The sequence below is a fragment of the Pseudorasbora parva genome, chromosome 11 (assembly GCF_024679245.1).
Source record: "Pseudorasbora parva isolate DD20220531a chromosome 11, ASM2467924v1, whole genome shotgun sequence".
In the NCBI taxonomy this organism is placed as follows: domain Eukaryota; kingdom Metazoa; phylum Chordata; class Actinopteri; order Cypriniformes; family Gobionidae; genus Pseudorasbora; species Pseudorasbora parva.
Genome location: NC_090182.1, coordinates 19708264 through 19726283, shown reverse-complemented (window position 1 = coordinate 19726283; position 18020 = coordinate 19708264). Strand labels below are relative to the sequence as shown.

The window sequence follows — 18020 nt, the reverse complement described above, 5'->3', positions numbered from 1 at the left end:
TCTCCAAGAGGGAAGCTAAGTACAGCACCATAGAGAAGGAGTGTTTGGCCATCAGATGGGCCGTTCTCACTCTCCGCTATTACCTCCTGGGGCGGGAGTTCACCCTCTGTTCGGACCACGCTCCTCTCCAATGGCTCCACCGCATGAAGGATACCAACGCGCGGATCACCCGTTGGTATCTAGCTCTTCAGCCGTTTAAATTCAAGGTGGTCCACAGGCCGGGTGCTCAGATGGCTGTGGCCGATTTCCTCTCCAGAAATGGGGGGGGGGGGGCTGCAGGCCGGACGGCTCCCCGGCCTGAGTCGGGCGGTGGGGGTATGTGGCAAGGGGGGCGTGGTTCAGCGAGGTCTGCAGCGGGAGAGAGAGCCGCGGGACGAGCGGTAAGTGAGTGGGTTGGAAGCAGATTAATAACACCTGTCTCTCGTTCCAGTAATGAGCGCGGAGAGGGGATAAAACCTAGGTGGAACCGGAGATCCAGGAGAGAGAGAGGGACTGCTGACGCGACACACACACACACTCACGGACATTGAGTTGTGAGACACGTTGACCCGGAAGCGGAACGTTTAACCGGAACCCGGAAGTGACTGAGAGAGATACACACGGGCAATAGCCGTGTGAAGAGACTGAGTTTTGTTATAATAAAGAGAAGCGTCAGCAGTCAAACCGACCCCCTTGTCCTCTTCCTTCCTTACACAAACGAACTTTATCACAGTCCCTTTTCTAATTCTTCCCATGCTTTCTTGAATTCCCTCACACTGCACAGACTTTATAAAAAGACAAGAGTCCTATTTTTCCCAGTGCTAGGACTATAACGTCAGGTCTCTGCTTTATACCTCGCCTCGAGGGTCCACTGCTTTGCGTCGTTTTATGTGATGTCTTTCCCCCTGAGATTTTATGCTTGACTGAGTGTGAGAGATTAATTTGCGTCCATGATTGGGGTTTTCATGGTTAATTAAGTTCATTGAAAGTTAATTAAGGAAACAATGCTTTTCTAGCAATATATTTATCTTTTAAAGTGAGCCGCTACTTTACGAGAAACTGCAGTAAACTGCAATAAGCTCCCCTCATTCTGATCTTGACACTAAATGAACCAGAGACACAAGAGAAAGTGACCGTGGAAAGAATGGGACCACACACTTTTACATTGATTTCTGAAGTTTAAATCTAAAAAGTCAGTTTCTATAGGCGCATATTAAAGTCCAGTTTGTGGGACTGTTTCCTTTGTTATTTGCCACAAAAAGTATGCTGTTAATTTGACATGTTGACATAGTATCACACTACATGAGGCAAGTTGTCACTAAAACAACCTGCTATGAAACAGTCTAATATAGACTATTCAGCAGCATTTAAAAGGGATAACAATTATGAAATGCAGAATAACTCAAACGTATTTGAACTGCACATACAAGTAGGCTGCCTTTTGGTTAAAATATATCTTTATTAGTTGCCTATGACGTTGTGGTTTTATGGCATTCACCCGTTTACTCAGCAGATACAGCAAAAAACATGAAATTGTAAAGTTTGGTGGGCGTACAATGTACAAAACCACTGCTAGTTAGATTATTTTTTTTAATGTCAATGTAATGCCAGGGTCTCCCATAATGTGGCAAATATTACATAAAGTAAACAGCCTACTAGTGTAAATATATTTAATAAACTTTAAGTTTTCTTATGCTCCATGGTGCAGAACACAACCAGTAAACTCTCCTCCCCCTCAACTAGCCAATTGCCCATGCAAGACACCGTGGCAATTTACAGTCCTGTTAACCATGTGCAGTTGAGCCTGTAATTATCATATCTTATATTTGCACACAGGGCCACCAACACGCGCTCTCTCTAAAATGCTTTAATATTTAAAGCGAAGATAGCTGACATGGGGAAACCAAACGGATTGTTGAAGTATAATTGAATAATATGCCCGTGGGACTGTGACATGTATTTAATTTGACGAAGCCTTGTTTTCTCTTAAGTTCATGACTTGATTGCCCTCGCGGATGCCAAGTCTCTCTCGCGCGCGAGAGAAGCGCACGTCTGCCGAGAGCGCGTGAGTCAGTTCGCGTGCAGAAAAGGAAATCCCATAGATCTTTTATCATTCCGCACGTGTTTGTGGGTGATTATCACTGAAAGGGAACCGAACAATTGTGTTTTTCCACAACCCGAGCGCATAACCTGGATTCTTCACCGTCGAGGATTCAGGTCTGTTTGTTTGTTTTAATCGGCGGGACTGTCGTGAAGTGTGCGGGGAAATGGACCTGTAAAGGCGCGATCTTTATCCGTCAGTTGATGTAAGTGTGGACGGAGAGGCTCGTTCAGGAGATGGCATCTCCGATGGCTTCAGGACTTTGGTTTGTCGCGCTCACCGTGGCGAGTAAGCAAGCAGCTCTTTTTTTCCATTGGTGTGTGTTACTTTGACTGATCAAATGCATTTTCATTAAGACGTACGCTCTTAGCCTCTATTTTATATGGTTACGATTAAATCTTATATGTTTTTAATTTTGTAAAGTTGTTATAAGGTTAATGAGTGTGTGTGCGTGCGTGCGTGCGTGTGTGTTTAAATTCCTGGTCAAAATTGCCAAGTTGTTAATTATGAGGAAAATGACAAACCCCAAACAAATTATTGTTTCTTTTAACTTTAATTAACTGAAAAATTAAGTCGTTGATCTACATCGTTGTATAAATCAGTCAGTTCACTGTTTCCCACTGGTCACAAATATTACATTTTTATTTTTTTTCATAATGCATATAAGCTATGTGATAATTAATTAATAATATACCTTTTTTTGATATTAAATTAACAATATATTTTACATATGCTAGTTCCTTTGACACAGACATCATTTTTTAGAAGGGAAAACCACACCATGCATGCAAACGATTCATATGCAATCAATACAGTCTGCACTTTGATTTACAGTTGATAACTCTTTGCAAATTGTATCAGCAAGTCTCTTTAGATCTGTAACCAGTGCGATTAAAGGGGTTAAATTGGGTCAGTCCACATAATAGCACGTTCTCTGTGCCCCATAGCTCAGTTCACTCAGATCCGTTTCCAACTGTGAAGTATCACATCAATGCCCACTGCCCACACAGCAGAGTCTTTTGTGAGTGCATCATGTTTCATTGGGTATGAATGATGACTTGACTTTTTCACTTAAAATCATTGATCTGACTCACACTGAACATTAAAAATAACTATAAGATTATTTACAATTAGGTTGCCACCAAAAGGTTATACATGGTCATGTGTTTACATGATCCACAAGTAGTAGTGAGGGAAACTTGAGCAAATACAATTCGGTATTAGAATGTTTTTTTTTTTCAGTCAGTTTCTGTGTGTGTGTGTGTGTATGTGTGTGTGTTGGTTCTTGAGGCATGCTAACTCTGTCATAACTCTGATTAGATCTTTTGCTCAGTGAGTCAGAGTTGCAGAGAGGGTCACTTAAACATGTTCATGAACGTGCGCACACACTTACAGAACAGCAAAATAGCTTTTTTCTGTGAAGGACAGCTTTTTATTAAAGTCTTGTTTTAAACGCACTTCTTGCACTGCCTTCTTTCAACAACATTCTTTGGAATCCAAGTCGATTCAGGCATTTAATGACAATACATTCCATGTATGATCAAACCTCACAGTTGCACTTAATTAAATACTGTTAATTAAACCAATGTATTATGATTGGCAGAACTAAAAAAAATATGTTTTTGTGTTGTAGAGGCAGTGTCTTAACTGAACTCTATTAATTATTAATTTTGTATTAGGCCTTGCATTCTAGAGTAAAGTAAACTAAAGTAAACTGAGCACTTGTATAAGCTATATGGATGAGGACTGGACCCCATTTCCTTCTGTTGTGATTGCCATTAGCAGTATTGATCACTGGATCAGTGCTTCCATTAATGATTTTTTATTGATGTAGTGTTTTTACTTATTAAGTAGTGGGTCAGTTACACAGAGGTAATCAATGTAATGATATGAGAAAAGACATGTACATGAATATATACATTATTTCTTTTAAATAGTTTCAGATATTTGATAAATATATATATTTTAAAATGTCATTTATTTCTGTGATGTCACAGCTGTGTTGACATGAGCCCTCTGAATCAGAAATCATTCAGATATGTTGATTTCGGTCTCAAGGCACGAACAGTTGTGCGGAAAAATATTTCAGAATGATCAGAAAGTTCAAACGAATGGCATTTATTTGAAATAGTCATTTGTATTATACATGTCACTTTGATCAAGTTAATGTATCCTTTCTAAAGTATTGAATCCTTCTGAAAAAAGACTTACTGACCTCATAAGTTGCATGGTATTGTACAGTCCTGCTCAAAAGTTTTCACACCCCTTGCAGAATCTGTGAATAATTTTAATAAAATAAGAGGGATCATACAAAATGCATATTATTTTTTTATTTTGTACTTTCCTGAATAAGATATTTACATAAAATATGTGTACATATGTGTAAAAAAAAAAGCTGAATTTATAAAAAAGTTCCTGTTCAGAAGTTTATGTTACCTTGATTCGTAATATTGTGTGTCGTTCACTGGATGATCCATGGCTGTTTTTGTTTTTGTGATGGTTGTTTATGGTTGTACCTCGTTTGTCCTGAGCAGTTAAACTGCCTGGTGTTCTCCTCCATGTCCTGCAAATTTGAACCCTCCCCGGCAATGACTATGATTTGGGATACATTTTTTCACACGTTGAAGACAACTGAGGGACTCAAACATAGCTATTAAAAAGGTTCAAACGTTCACTGATGCTCCAGAAGGAAAAAATACATTAAGAGCCAGTGAAAGTCAAGGTAAATTGTACTCTATTTGTCTTCCGGTATAAACATAAGTATCATCTGTTGCTTCCGAAGGGCAGCACTGAAAGAAAAACATTGATATTCACACAAAGAACAAAGTGGACATCTTCATCCTGTTCAAAAGTTTTTACCCCCAGGCTCAAATTGTTTCGATCTGGACCCCCAGTTTCGATCTGGAGCATCAATGATTGTGTGGACCTTTTGGTTTTGGCTGATATATAAGGAAATCCCTTTTACTAGTCATCTAAAGTTGCTTCTAATGAAACAATGACCTGTTATTAGTATATTGAAAACTTAGAAAGCCTTGAGACGACATGCATACCCAATAAATGGAAGTCAGGTTTTCTACAATTTGGTCAAGTCATAATCTTTGCAGGAATTGTGAAAATATGTTCCGTTATTGCAGAAATTGTGTAAAATACTGAAATCCCTGTCTCAGATTCTTAATGTAATTCAAACTGAAATGTGGGGAAAAGCCTTCACCAGAAAGAAAGTGTCTGATCAAGAGTGAGAGAAAGCACAAAAATGCTCTTTTAGAGTTAAAGGGTAGCATGAAGTGGAATCAACACTCTCACATACTGCCTGAAACGGTGGCATAGGGTAACTCTAGGGCCACAGCTACTGAATATGTGTGTAAATATGTGTGTAAGTTGTTTGATGCAGTAAAGCTTGGCCGCAGATGGAGTAGCTTTTAATAATTTACATGGTGGATATTTATGCCACTCAAACTCTAACACATTTGCTCATACACACTGGTTAAGCACTGCCCTGTCAAGCCGTAGAGCAATGTATTTAACTGTATTTTTTTAAACTTAGATTAGTAAGTGTTTATGTGCATTATGTGAATGCTGTGCTATCCCCAGTAAAGTATTCTGAGAGTTATGTAGACTTGGTCTGTGTGTGTTTGTGTGTTTTGGTGTGTATCTGTTGTTGCTGTCTGTGTGAGGATGCAGGTTTTATTTTAGTGCAGATGAATTATTTACAGATTTGGAAGTGCGCCGGGGTGGAAAAGCTCAATGCATGCTACTGTGAGTGTTTGTGTGTGTTGTTTTGTATAATCTTGAGATGGTGGAAGTATGTGTTTCTTTCCAATGCCCTGGCCTGTCCTACCATGGTTGTCTAAGAGTGTATGTATTTTTGTGAAGAGCCCTGAAGCAGAACACAGGGCTTGTCTGAGCAAGTCAAGGGTTTAAGCAACGCTTTTTTTCACGCAGAGGGTTTTCCATTAATATTAGTCACCGCTGTTGACAGCATCATCCAAGCTGAATAGTAATTGTGATTATGTTGAGGATGGTGTGATCTCTAACTGTTATATTACTGAATTTTTAAAAAGTATATTGGAGTACTGTGTTTGTTAATTAATAAGTGCAATAAATCTCTAGTCTAGGAAGTACAGTGACTGAGTTGTTGTGAATCATCAAAATCAGCCCCTCCCCAAATGTGGGTTTTTGGTTACACTTTGATATATATATATATATATATATATATATATATATATATATATATATATATATATATATATATATATATATATATATATATATATATATATATATATATATATATATATATATATATATATATATATATAATATACACACACACACTTTAGACATTCTACTAAGTAACTTGGCAACTACATAGCTAACACATTTGCAACTTTGTGTCAACTAACAAATTCCATTAGAGTATTTGTAAAATGTTAAGGTTAGGTTAGGTTTGGTCAGTAGAATGTCTTTTGCAGGACCATCAAGATAATGTGTTAGCAGCAGATATTAACCAAGCAGTGAGTCAACTAATACTCTAATGTCTGTTAGTTGATATGTTATAACTACTTACAATTAGTGGAATATCTAAATTGGACTATTGAAATAAAGTGATTTACAGAGAGAAAAAAGCATCTGATATTACAGTGGAAAGTGTATACTTGATTTTAAGATATGAATTCAACCACATAGCTTCTTTCTCTCTTAAAGAGTATATTGTTCTGCTTTTTGTGGTAGAGTCAGAATATGAGTCTGATATGGCTCCAATGGGTGATTATGAGGCATGTTTAAACCGAACCAGGAAAGAAAATACCTCTGCACTCAACTGGATAGACCTACAACCAATCAGAGCAATGGAGTAAGTGACGTATGTTGAGCGACACATATCAGTAGTGAGAAGCTTGTATCATTTTACGGATTTGGATCTTTGAATCTCGTTCAGCAAAATTAACAAATCTTTTCTCAAGTCATTTATTTTCAGCAGAATATAATTAAAATGTCACATGTTAAATTCTCCAACACATTTAGTACTAATGCAAACGTTAATAAAAAATAAATAAGCTAATGCAGCCAAGGCCAAACTTTAAGAAAGAAATGATTTATTAATTGCTTAGCTGAGTCTTCTCTTCAGGCTAAGCAGTCTGTTAGTTTACCTCACCTCCGAATCCGAGAATCTCTTGTCACTTCACATTTAATCACGTCTGATTAGTACACCACTCCTGTCTTCTGGTTTGAGTCGTTAGTTCCGTCATCAGTGTCTGATCTGGGCCGTGACAGCCCCATATGCATGTAGTCCCGAAAACAGAATTGATTAGTTCACCTCTCGAGTCTTCAGGAGTCATTCGTTCACCAACTCACAGCCCCATAGGCTGAAGGCAGAAGATCCTGTACAGAACCGAGGGCATGTAGTGCCCGGTCAACACATAATGAACGAATCGCTCTCGGAGACAACTCGTTTTTCCCAAGAACTTTTTTAAGATTGGTTCAAAAAGAACAAATCATTTGTATTATAGTTGTCAACAGAACTCAACTGCAAGCACACTAGAAGAAGATAAGTGTAAACGTTCTTTGCCGGTGTTGTAAAAAGAACTTAAGGATACACGGAGTACTTGTCAATACGATCATGATTTTTGAGAGAAATAGTTCTCCATTTTAGGATTAGAACGAATCCAATCGCTTTTTGGTGACGAGGCTTACGTTACTGTTTATCATCTGTCCATCATCGTATAAAGCCCGCCCTGACAATTTGATTGGTCCAAACAGCTCCTGTTCGGGCATAGTTACTCCACATTGGATCAAGTCCATAATAAACTTCCCGACCTTAAATGTTGTGGGCGGGGCTAAATTCAGCTAGCATCCAGGCTAGTATTGCATAATTATGAAAGTTTTTGTCTAAAAGGTAATGTGCTTGAAATAAAAAGGAGTCACATTGTGTGAGAGTGTGTCAATTAGGAGTTGTCATAATTGAGAAAATTGCGAATACAAAAAAATGTAAAACATTTTTATTGTTAACCAGAAATATACATATCTATACATAATTACTAAGAAATTAAAGACCCCCCCCCCATGCTTAGCAGGTTATATTATATAACTATTATATTGATATGTTATATTATAGTTATATTTTTTATGCACTTTTGAATATGCAAGATAAGTAAATGAAGAAATAACACAAAGCAATTACCAGGATTAATTGGTTTACATTCAAATTCACAATGAAAAACCTATATTGCAAAAAGTTTTGGATGCCTGCTTTTACATGCACAAAAACTTTAATGGCATCCTATTCTTAATCTGTAGGGTATAATATGGAGTCGGCCCATCCTTTGCATTATAGCAGTTTCAACTCTTCTGGGAAGGTTTTCTACAATGTTTAGGAGTGTTTTTAGGGAAATTTTAGACCATTCTTCTAGAAGTGTATTTGTGTTGGATAAGATGATGTCCTGGCTCGCGGTCTCCGCTCTAATTCATCCCAAAGGTGTTCTGTCGGGTTAAGGTCAGGCCAGTCAAGTTTCTCCTCACCAAACGCGCTCATCCATGTCTTTATGGACCTTGCTTTGTGCACTGGTGCGCAGTCATGTTGGAACAGGAAGGGGCCATCCCCAAACTGTTCCCACAAAGTAAGGAGCATGACATTGTCCAAACTATCTTGGTGGTGAAGCATTATGAGTTCCTTTCACTTCAACTAAGGGACCAAGCCCGACCGCTATAAACAACTCCACACCATAATCCCCCCTCTACAAAACTCTACAGTTGGCACAATGCAGGCATGTACCGTTCTCTTGGCAACTGCCAAATCCAGATTCGTCCATCAGATTGCTAGACAGAGAAGCGTGACGTGACACTGTGTGTGTGTGTTTTCCTCTTTTTTCTCTTGCATTTCTTGATTAATCAACTGGAACTATAAAGGCTTGGTGTGTTTAATTTTCAATTTGGCCCGACATGCTCGAAATGTAGAAATCTGCGTGGAAGTCTTCTATTGAATTTTTTTTGGAACTGTATTGTGCAGATTTTTCAAGTTTTTTCAACACAATTCATCACAATACCACGCATGAATTCACTGAGCTCCTAAGAGCGGCCCATTCTTTCACAAATGTAGAAGCAGTCTGCATACCTCAATGCTTGATTTTATACACCTGTGGCCATGGATGTGATTGGAACATCTGAATTAAATTATTGGAAGGGGTGTCCCAATACTTTTGGAAATTGGCAATATAGTATATCAGGGCTATTCAAATCTTACCCTGGAGGGCCAATGAGGTGCAGAGTTTAGCTCCAACCTTAATCAAACACACCTGAACTTGCTAATCAATGTCTTCAAGATCATTAGAAAATCACAGGTGGGTGTGTTTGATCAGGGTTGGAGCTAAACTCTGCACCACATTGGCCCTCAAGGGTAAGATTTGAATAGCCCTGTAGTATATGTTCTAGTAATCTGATATTTTGACTAGAAGCTGTTCCTGTATGTTTTTCATAATATGTGTGCAAATGAAAACGAGAACTAACATGGTTACCACTTTGTTTGTTGTTCATGTATGGTCATGCTATTTTGCTCACTAACCCTTCAGAATTACTTTCAGACTCTGCTTTTATATGCTGTAATACGAGAGCTTGTGATAAAGAGAATGTGTGCTGATGGGGCAGTGATGGGCTGAACTGCTGACTCACATTTGGCATTAAAGAATGATCGTCCCCATAGGGTCTTAATGAGAGATGTGGCATTGGGCTTCTATGTCCTTATGATGCCGTCTGTGAATCATGAGGATTGTTGCTTCGGTTCATCTTATTTACAAATGGATGGGGCTTATTATGTAACTGTCTGGATTCATAATGGATGTGTTAATTCATTTGAGGGGGTAATGAAATTTGACATTTTTAAGAGACATTTACCACAGGTAACATCAACATGTGCTTAGTCATTCATAAAATACATTATTGCATTGTTTTTGGACATGTTTCTTATAGAGCTATCAGTTTGAATGATTCATTAATTTATATGATCATTTAATATGTCACTATTTGCTTAGAAAAAATACAGAACATAAAACATTATTAAGACAGATCACAAAGCATTGAATAACCTAAAAAACCGTGTTCTCAAAAGATGGTTGTCTAAGAAAAGGTTCACTCTCAGCTTTGAGATATTCTTGGAGAGTTCCAGATTGGTTCTGCTTCGTTTGCATATGGCTCCCAAAATTGCTTATCATGGTGTTGATTTAATTTCTTGCATGTTTCAGCTATACTTGTTGAGCTGTTAGTCAGATGGCGTATGTCTCACTGAGCACAGTCTGGGTGATTGTGTGTTGAATGCTGACTGCTGCCCCAATGCTTCTTCTGTCAACTTTAATCTTGTAGTCTGTACTCGCTGTCCCCACAGCACACTGCTTGTCCACAGAGTGATGTCATTTGTCCTGACTTGCTGTTCCTTAGAGACTGAGGTACAGAAACACCAGTAGGGTTTTGAGCTTTCTCTTTTGCTTCTTTCTGAAAAGTACTTTTGGGCCTCCCTATTTTGATGTGGCTATAGTGTTCGGGTAGCATTTTATTTTACAGTCTTTTTGATGTGCTTACTATAGCAAATTATGCATAATGAACTCAACTAGCTTTAATCCATTCCAAACCTAATCTAACCCTAACCTTATAGTAAGTACATGCGGTTAATTAATATTATATACACCATAACAAAAATACCTTAAAATAAAGTGTAACCTAGTGTTAAGGTACACTTAATAAGGGGTATATTTAGAAAATATTAAACACAGGTTCTTATTGGCCATGCAACTATTTTTCATATTATTTCCTCTAATTATAATTCTTTGCATTTGACTATGTATTTATGTCTCTAAGCTGTTTTTTTGAGTTTTTTTTTTATTCTAGAGTAATGACGAGTAGAAAATAACTTGAGAACAGAAGAAAGAACCTGGTTAAACATTTGATGGTAATTTTTTCTTCTATGTAAATTTTCGTTAATACTGACAGTAGTTTTTTATTAGGCTAAAAGAGGGTTTGCATTGGTGCAAACTGTTGGTAAATCTGGCCCCATTGTAGCTGTTTACACAAGATGATTTTCACACAAAGTGACTGTCAGAAGTGGGAGTGTGTCAGAAACACACATCAACCTCCCCCAGGTTCTCTTGAAGCCAATACGCAAGTGACTTAAGCCGCAGTTCATCGACTGCTGAATAGAGATAGGCTCCAAAATTATAGCAGAATCTCATTGAGCTCCATGTTAAAATGCCCAACTTTACAGCAGAAAAAAACATGTTTAGAGCCTTGCACAAATGGTGGTTTTAGTCTATATAGCTAATTTTGCCCATCATGACAACTATAATGGGTGTTTTTTTTAAATAACTCATCCGTTTAAATTATTTTAAGCCTTAAAGATCTGCATAATTAAGGGGGTGGCCACTTTTAGTGACCGGTGGATTGCTACTATGGTCAAGCTACGGGGACGTGGTTTCAGGAACCAGGCTCCTCAGCTCCACCCATGTCCCGCCTTTTTGTCTATTGTCAGTTATCTGGGAGTGACATGCTGCCAAGATGGCAATAGCTGACTTTATGCTTCAAAACTGCTCTTCAGAAACCTACCGGTGACGTCATGGATACTATGTCAATATTTTTTTACATAAGTACAATGTAATGTATGTCTGTGTTTTTCAGCTGTATGCTGTGCAGAGGTGGAGGAGCGGTTGGTGAACTATTTACTCTCCCCTGACCGATACAACAAGCTTATCCGGCCTGCAGTCAACAAGAGCCAGCAGGTCACCATTGCAATCCAAGTGTCCCTTGCCCAGCTCATCAGTGTGGTGGGTAGTTGAAACGTGAAAAGCTGCCTCTCATTGCTTATGAATATATGAATGTTATACTTTAATGTTTGAATTTCAGAATGAGAGAGAGCAGATCATGACCACCAACTGTTGGCTTACTCAGGTATGAGCAGTGGAACTTTTGGGTTTAGGCTGTATTTTTTCAAAATAGCTTTCTAAGGCGTGTTTTTTGCAGGTATGGAATGATTACCGGTTAATGTGGGATCCAGAGGAGTATGAAGGGATCAGGAAAGTTCGCCTTCCTTCCCAGCATATATGGCTGCCTGACATTGTCCTGTACAACAAGTGAGAAACTTTTTAGCACTTAAAATACTGTAAGGTGTTTTGTTCTGATTTTATTGTAACTTGTAAACACTTAAAGGGATAGTTCACACAAATAAATGATATTTACAATATATATAATTAAGTGAAAATTATAAAGTGTACCTGTAAATATGTTCATAAAACATATAAAGTCATTCAGGTTTGGAATGACACGAGTTTAAATTATATATATATATATATATATATATATATATATATATATATATATATATATATATATATATATATATATATATATATATATATATATATTTTTTTTTTTTTATACCTAATTTTTTTTTTTTATATATATAATTATTTGAACATGTGTCATTCAAAACCTGAATGACTTTGTCTTCTATGGAAAAAAGAGAAAATATTTTTAAGAACTGTTGAAAACTGCTGATACAAAAAAAACTGCACACATCCCGGGATATCGACATTCTATGCACTGTTTTTAACCCTAGGTAAAGGAACGTTTCACTATTTAGAAGGGGTGTTAGTACGGCCTTTTACCTGGGGTTCACCCTGCTCTTGCTTTTGCAGTGCAAAAACTTATAAAGTATGAAATGTACAGTGTGAATGTTAGAATGGTTCAACAAACAAAAGCGTGCCTCATATTCAGTTTTTTGGACAGTCACAGAAACACAGCATGTTGTGTAAACATCAGTATCAGCATTTGAGAGAGAAAATGTCAAACGTCGACAGAAAACACAACAATTGGTGTGAAGTAGAGTCTGTTTTATTCTTACTTTTATAGACCCAAGGCTAACTATTTCAAGTCTGCCCTAAAGTCTTATTGACCTGATTGACTTTTATTGTGTGGGCAAGAAAAAGAAAGGTAAAACTTTTATCTCTTTAAGACAAGAGGATGAGTAAATAAAGACAGAATGTGTTTTTTTTTCTTTTGCTGAAGAATCTCTTTAAATAATTTACAAGAGATTTTATTTATGCAAAGGTTGAATCCTTATAAAAATGTAATCTTGTAATCTTTTTACAATGCTGCATCGATGCAGAGTTTCACCTTTTCCAAGGACAGAGTTACTGCGTTAATCTCTGGAGACTGAGACTGAGATTAGAATGACAGTGTTTTTTGCATGATGATGAGCTGGCACTCTGGATAATAGCATCAGCTTTGAGTTTCAACTTTATTATGCACTTTATCATCCACACAGGCAAAATAGGATACTTTACTTTTGTACTTTAAAACAACAAATTTAAAACAATGTGTTTGTCCTTTTTAGTGCTGATGGGACATATGAAGTGTCTTTCTACTCCAATGCGGTCGTGTCAAATAACGGTGAGGTTGCCTGGCTACCACCAGCCATTTATAAGAGTGCCTGTAAAATCGAGGTCCGAGACTTCCCCTTTGACCAGCAAAACTGCACACTCAAGTTCCGCTCATGGACTTACGATCACACAGAAATCGACCTCATCTTGCTGTCAGACTTTGCCAGTCGTGATGACTTCAAGCCAAGCGGTGAGTGGGATATTGTCTCCTTGCCTGGTCGCAAGAACGAAGACCCTAATGACGTCACGTATTTGGATATAACGTACGATTTTATCATCAGACGGAAACCGCTGTTCTACACCATTAACCTAATCATCCCTTGTGTTCTCATCACTTCACTGGCCATCTTAGTTTTTTATCTTCCATCAGACTGTGGGGAGAAGATGACTTTGTGTATTTCTGTTCTTCTGGCCTTAACTGTGTTCCTCTTACTGATTTCCAAAATCGTACCTCCGACCTCACTCGCTGTGCCCCTTATTGGAAAGTACTTGATGTTCACCATGGTGTTGGTGACTTTTTCAATTGTTACAAGCGTGTGTGTGCTGAACGTGCACCATCGGTCCCCAAGCACACACACTATGCCCAAGTGGGTCAAATATTACTTCCTAGCCCGTGTGCCTGCTTTCCTCTTCATGAGACGACCGGGAGACTCCAACAAACAAGAGAAATTTCGCAGAAAGCACCAGCAGTGCCCTTCATCTGATCACCCAGTGAAAAGTGAGCTTGAAGAGACAGATTCCACCTTCTTCGTCAATGAAGAGTCTGCCAAGCACATCGGCTGGAGATCTGGCGAGTTGCAGGGAAGCACAGAGTTTCGTAAGCGAATTGCGGTAAAGTGCTCTGCAGACATGGAGGAGGCTGTGAAGGGGGTCCGATACATTGCTGACAAGTTGAAAAATGAGGATGATGATGAAGGGGTGAGTACTGGATGGACTTTCACTCAAATATATTGAAAAAAGATGCAATTTTAACCAATAATTGTGAATATATATATATATATATATATATATATATATATATATATATATATATATATACAAATATTGGTCAGTTTATATATTGTTATAGTCAAACTAAAATTTATTTCAGACACCTTCAACATTTTCACACATTATCACAGTTTATTTGCTATAGTTTAGAAAATGGCAATAAAATATGACAAGAACTAGAGTTAAGTATTTAGGTCAACCAATGACTAAGCAAAACCTCATTTTCTTCTGTCTGTGGTGTAAAAGTGTCTGAATAATTTTGGTCCCAAAATTCCCCAATTTTTCAGATTTAGTGTTATTCCACTGTATGAAGAATGTTTGGCTCACGGTTTACTTTGCTATCCTCACTTACATAAATTAAGCATAGTGTCCTGCACTATCCACTAGTAAAAAAAATATATGGTGTCTGAATAATTTTGGGTTTGACTGTATGCTAGCAATATCACTACAATTTTTAAAACACCCATATTGGGTAGTTCATTTATTAAATTGTATTTAAAGTAAATAAAATAAAATACATAGAGGTTGTAATGTGTTCCAACAAGTTTGTGTAGGTCTGGATTTCAGTTACGACTAGCTAATTAAGAAAAAGCAGCAAAAGAGTGTGATATATATATATATATATATATATATATATATATATATATATATATATATAATATGTATATATAAATAATCTTGCACACAACACTTTAACTACTAAACTATACAGATAATGTCTTTAGAGTTGTTTAGATTCATGTATTTCACAAATGAATCTCTTTCTCACAGATCATCGAGGACTGGAAATACGTGGCTATGGTGATTGACCGTCTGTTTCTGTGGATCTTTGTTTTAGTGTGCGTTACAGGAACCCTCGGCCTCTTTACACAGCCGCTCTTCAAGAGCTATAGCACACCCACCACTGATGACTTGTAGATCACATAAAGTCAGACCAACCCACATGTTTATTTTCAGTGCATACCCCACAACCTAGTCTTATCATGAACTTGACACGGCAACCTACTTATTTCAATAAATATTGTAGCAAAAACCCAACAATGGATTTTAAACCTGACACATTTCATAAAGCATTATGTGTACCATTCAATGCACAATGACACAAAATTCTTAGATGCCGTTGACTCAGAGCACAATACTGGACACACACTGAATATTTATCTGCCTTTAACACTGACCCGAACTCAAAAACCCTTCAGAGCTGTCATTCATCCACAACATTTAGTCCCGGAGGCCTCAGCGTTCTCTAACCTCTTAAAGAAAGTAACTCCCCAACTCCCAAAATGGCTCCAAACCCACACTTCTCTTGACTTGATTTGTCAAAACTGAGTGTTTTTCTGAAATGTATTAAAATGTTCAGAAATTCCCAAAATGTTCTTGTGCAGGATTACAAATCAATGCACATCTATATAGAAAGAAATTGTTCAAAAAAGCTCATTATAAACCTGAAACATGTTTAAGATGCTTTGATGCATTACGACTAAAATATATAGGGTCTTTTAAAAAAGGTCCATCTTATCTTAATAGCAATGTGGATATAATAATTATAATAAGCTGTTTACTGGAACTTAGATTTTACACCTTAACATACTGTACACAAATGCATGTACCATTCTTTAACACACATTTTCACGTCGTGTTCCCTCATTATACTGTTAGATTGGTTTAAAAGTTACATAGGCAGCTTCTTGCAACAGCATTTTAATTGACATTTACAGACTGAAATCTTTTTTCGTTTTTGACGTGCTGCCGTTGGAATGACTGATGAGTGCTTAACATAATTATCATAATGTTATTTTATGATGATGATTATGTGATCTATTTAGAAAAGTAAATTAAAACCATTCAAAATTGTCATGTTTGCTCTTTCATTTACATTTTACTGCTGATGTGTAATAGGCATATCATTCATTTCGCTTAGGTCATGAGGACAAGGAAAAATCTCTTCAGGTAATTTGGCAACACTTTACAATAAGGTTTCATTTATTAATACAAGTTAACTACATTAGTACTTAAAGGGGGGGTGAAACACTCAGTTTCAGTCAATCTCATGTCAATCTTGAGTACCTATAGAGTAGTATTGCATCCTTCATATCTCCGAAAAGTCTTTAGTTTTATTATATTTGTAAAAGAAATATGGTCTGTACCGAGTCTTTCCAGAAAAAAACGAGCACCTGGAGGCGTATCGTGTGGGCGGAGCTAAAGAATGACGAATGCGCAAATCGGTGACGTCCTCAAGCGTGGAGAAACCCTTGCTATCGATCTCAGCTAATAGATATGATCCAGAATCTAATTCGGAGGCTGAAATAGAAACAGCAACAGAAGGACGTCCGTCTCTGTGGTATGTACTGTATTTAGTGGCCTGTCAACATTTGTCTTTACTCGCAGTTTATGAGGACATGATTCGGGTTATGGACCATTGTATGCGACCAAACCTTAGTAGCAAGCGGTTTTGCACGTCAGACTAGTGTAACGTTATACAGAGAACAGCAATGAAGTCCGTTAGCGCATTTGAATGACGAAGCATGCGATCGTGTCGTTTACTGATGTTTACATACGCGACGATAAGCAACAGCACAGACATTTGAAGCAGTTTTACTCACCGGCGGCTTCCAAAGCAGGACCGAACCTTTATCGCTGGGACGGCTCCGTCAAAAACACACTTCTTGGAGTTTGGAGATCCACTTTGCGATGCGACTGAAGCATTTCTGCGTTCAAATCGGTTCAAATGCAGCGCTGCCTTCCCGGAATGCTGTGCTGAAGCGTTGAAGTCGCTTAATGTCAAATTGGAGGAATGAAGTGGAGCGCGGCGCGGACTATAACCGACATTAGTGTTCATGGACGACTGGATCTGCAGCTTGAGAGCAGTGTTTACGGCCGTGCATTTCCTCTCTCGCGCTAGTGACGTGCGCGTGCACCCTACCGAGAGAAGAGCCCGTACGGCCCATACAAGGACCTTCCGGTCTATTAACGTCAAGTCGACCCATACTCGAAAAAAACTCTCTCCGAAACTTGTGAGAAACCGGAAGGAGTATTTTTAACACAGAAATACTCCATCAAACGTCCAACATTAGTTTTTGAAACTTTGTCAATGTTTAGGATGGGAATCCAAGTCTTTAACAGTGTAAAAAGCTCAGTATGCATGAAACAGCATTCCCCCCCCCCCCCCCCCCCCTTAAATGAACTAACAATGAACAGTATTTCTAATAATAATTTAAACATTTACTAATATATTTGTAAATATTATATAGTAAAGGGATAGTTCACCCAAAATGTAAAATTCGGTCATCGTAGTCAATGGCTGCTAAGATCTGCTTAGTTACAAATATGTTTCCAAATATCTTCCTTTGTGTTCAGCAGAACAAAGAAATGTATACAGGTTTGGAACAACTTGAGCGTGACTAAATAGTGTTTTGTTCTCCACTATAGAAGTCAACGGCTGCCGAGATCTGCTTGGTTACAAACATTCTTTCAAATATCTTCCTATGCGTTCTTTTCATTTTTGGGTGAACTATCCCTTTAAGTTTGATATAAAA

The 18020-nt window shown here is 37.8% G+C and overlaps 1 protein-coding gene across 6 annotated transcripts in view; it reads left to right on the top strand.

The window, feature by feature from the left end:
• The window catches only part of chrnb5b (cholinergic receptor, nicotinic, beta 5b), a 44683-nt gene extending 28686 nt beyond the window's left edge, over window positions 1-15997 (top strand). For 5 of the 6 annotated variants that reach the window (XM_067457339.1, XM_067457337.1, XM_067457335.1 and 2 more), the window contains 5 exons: window positions 11735-11880; window positions 11960-12004; window positions 12077-12186; window positions 13449-14412; window positions 15256-15997. In XM_067457339.1, coding sequence (XP_067313440.1) covers window positions 11978-12004; window positions 12077-12186; window positions 13449-14412; window positions 15256-15402 — 1248 coding nt within the window. In that variant the 5' untranslated portion in view covers window positions 11735-11880; window positions 11960-11977 and the 3' untranslated portion in view covers window positions 15403-15997. Of the gene's footprint in view, window positions 1-1819; window positions 2369-11734; window positions 11881-11959; window positions 12005-12076; window positions 12187-13448; window positions 14413-15255 lie in introns of those variants that run through there. The other variant, XM_067457336.1, reaches the window with a different exon arrangement.
• Window positions 15998-18020: the final 2023 nt, after the last annotated feature.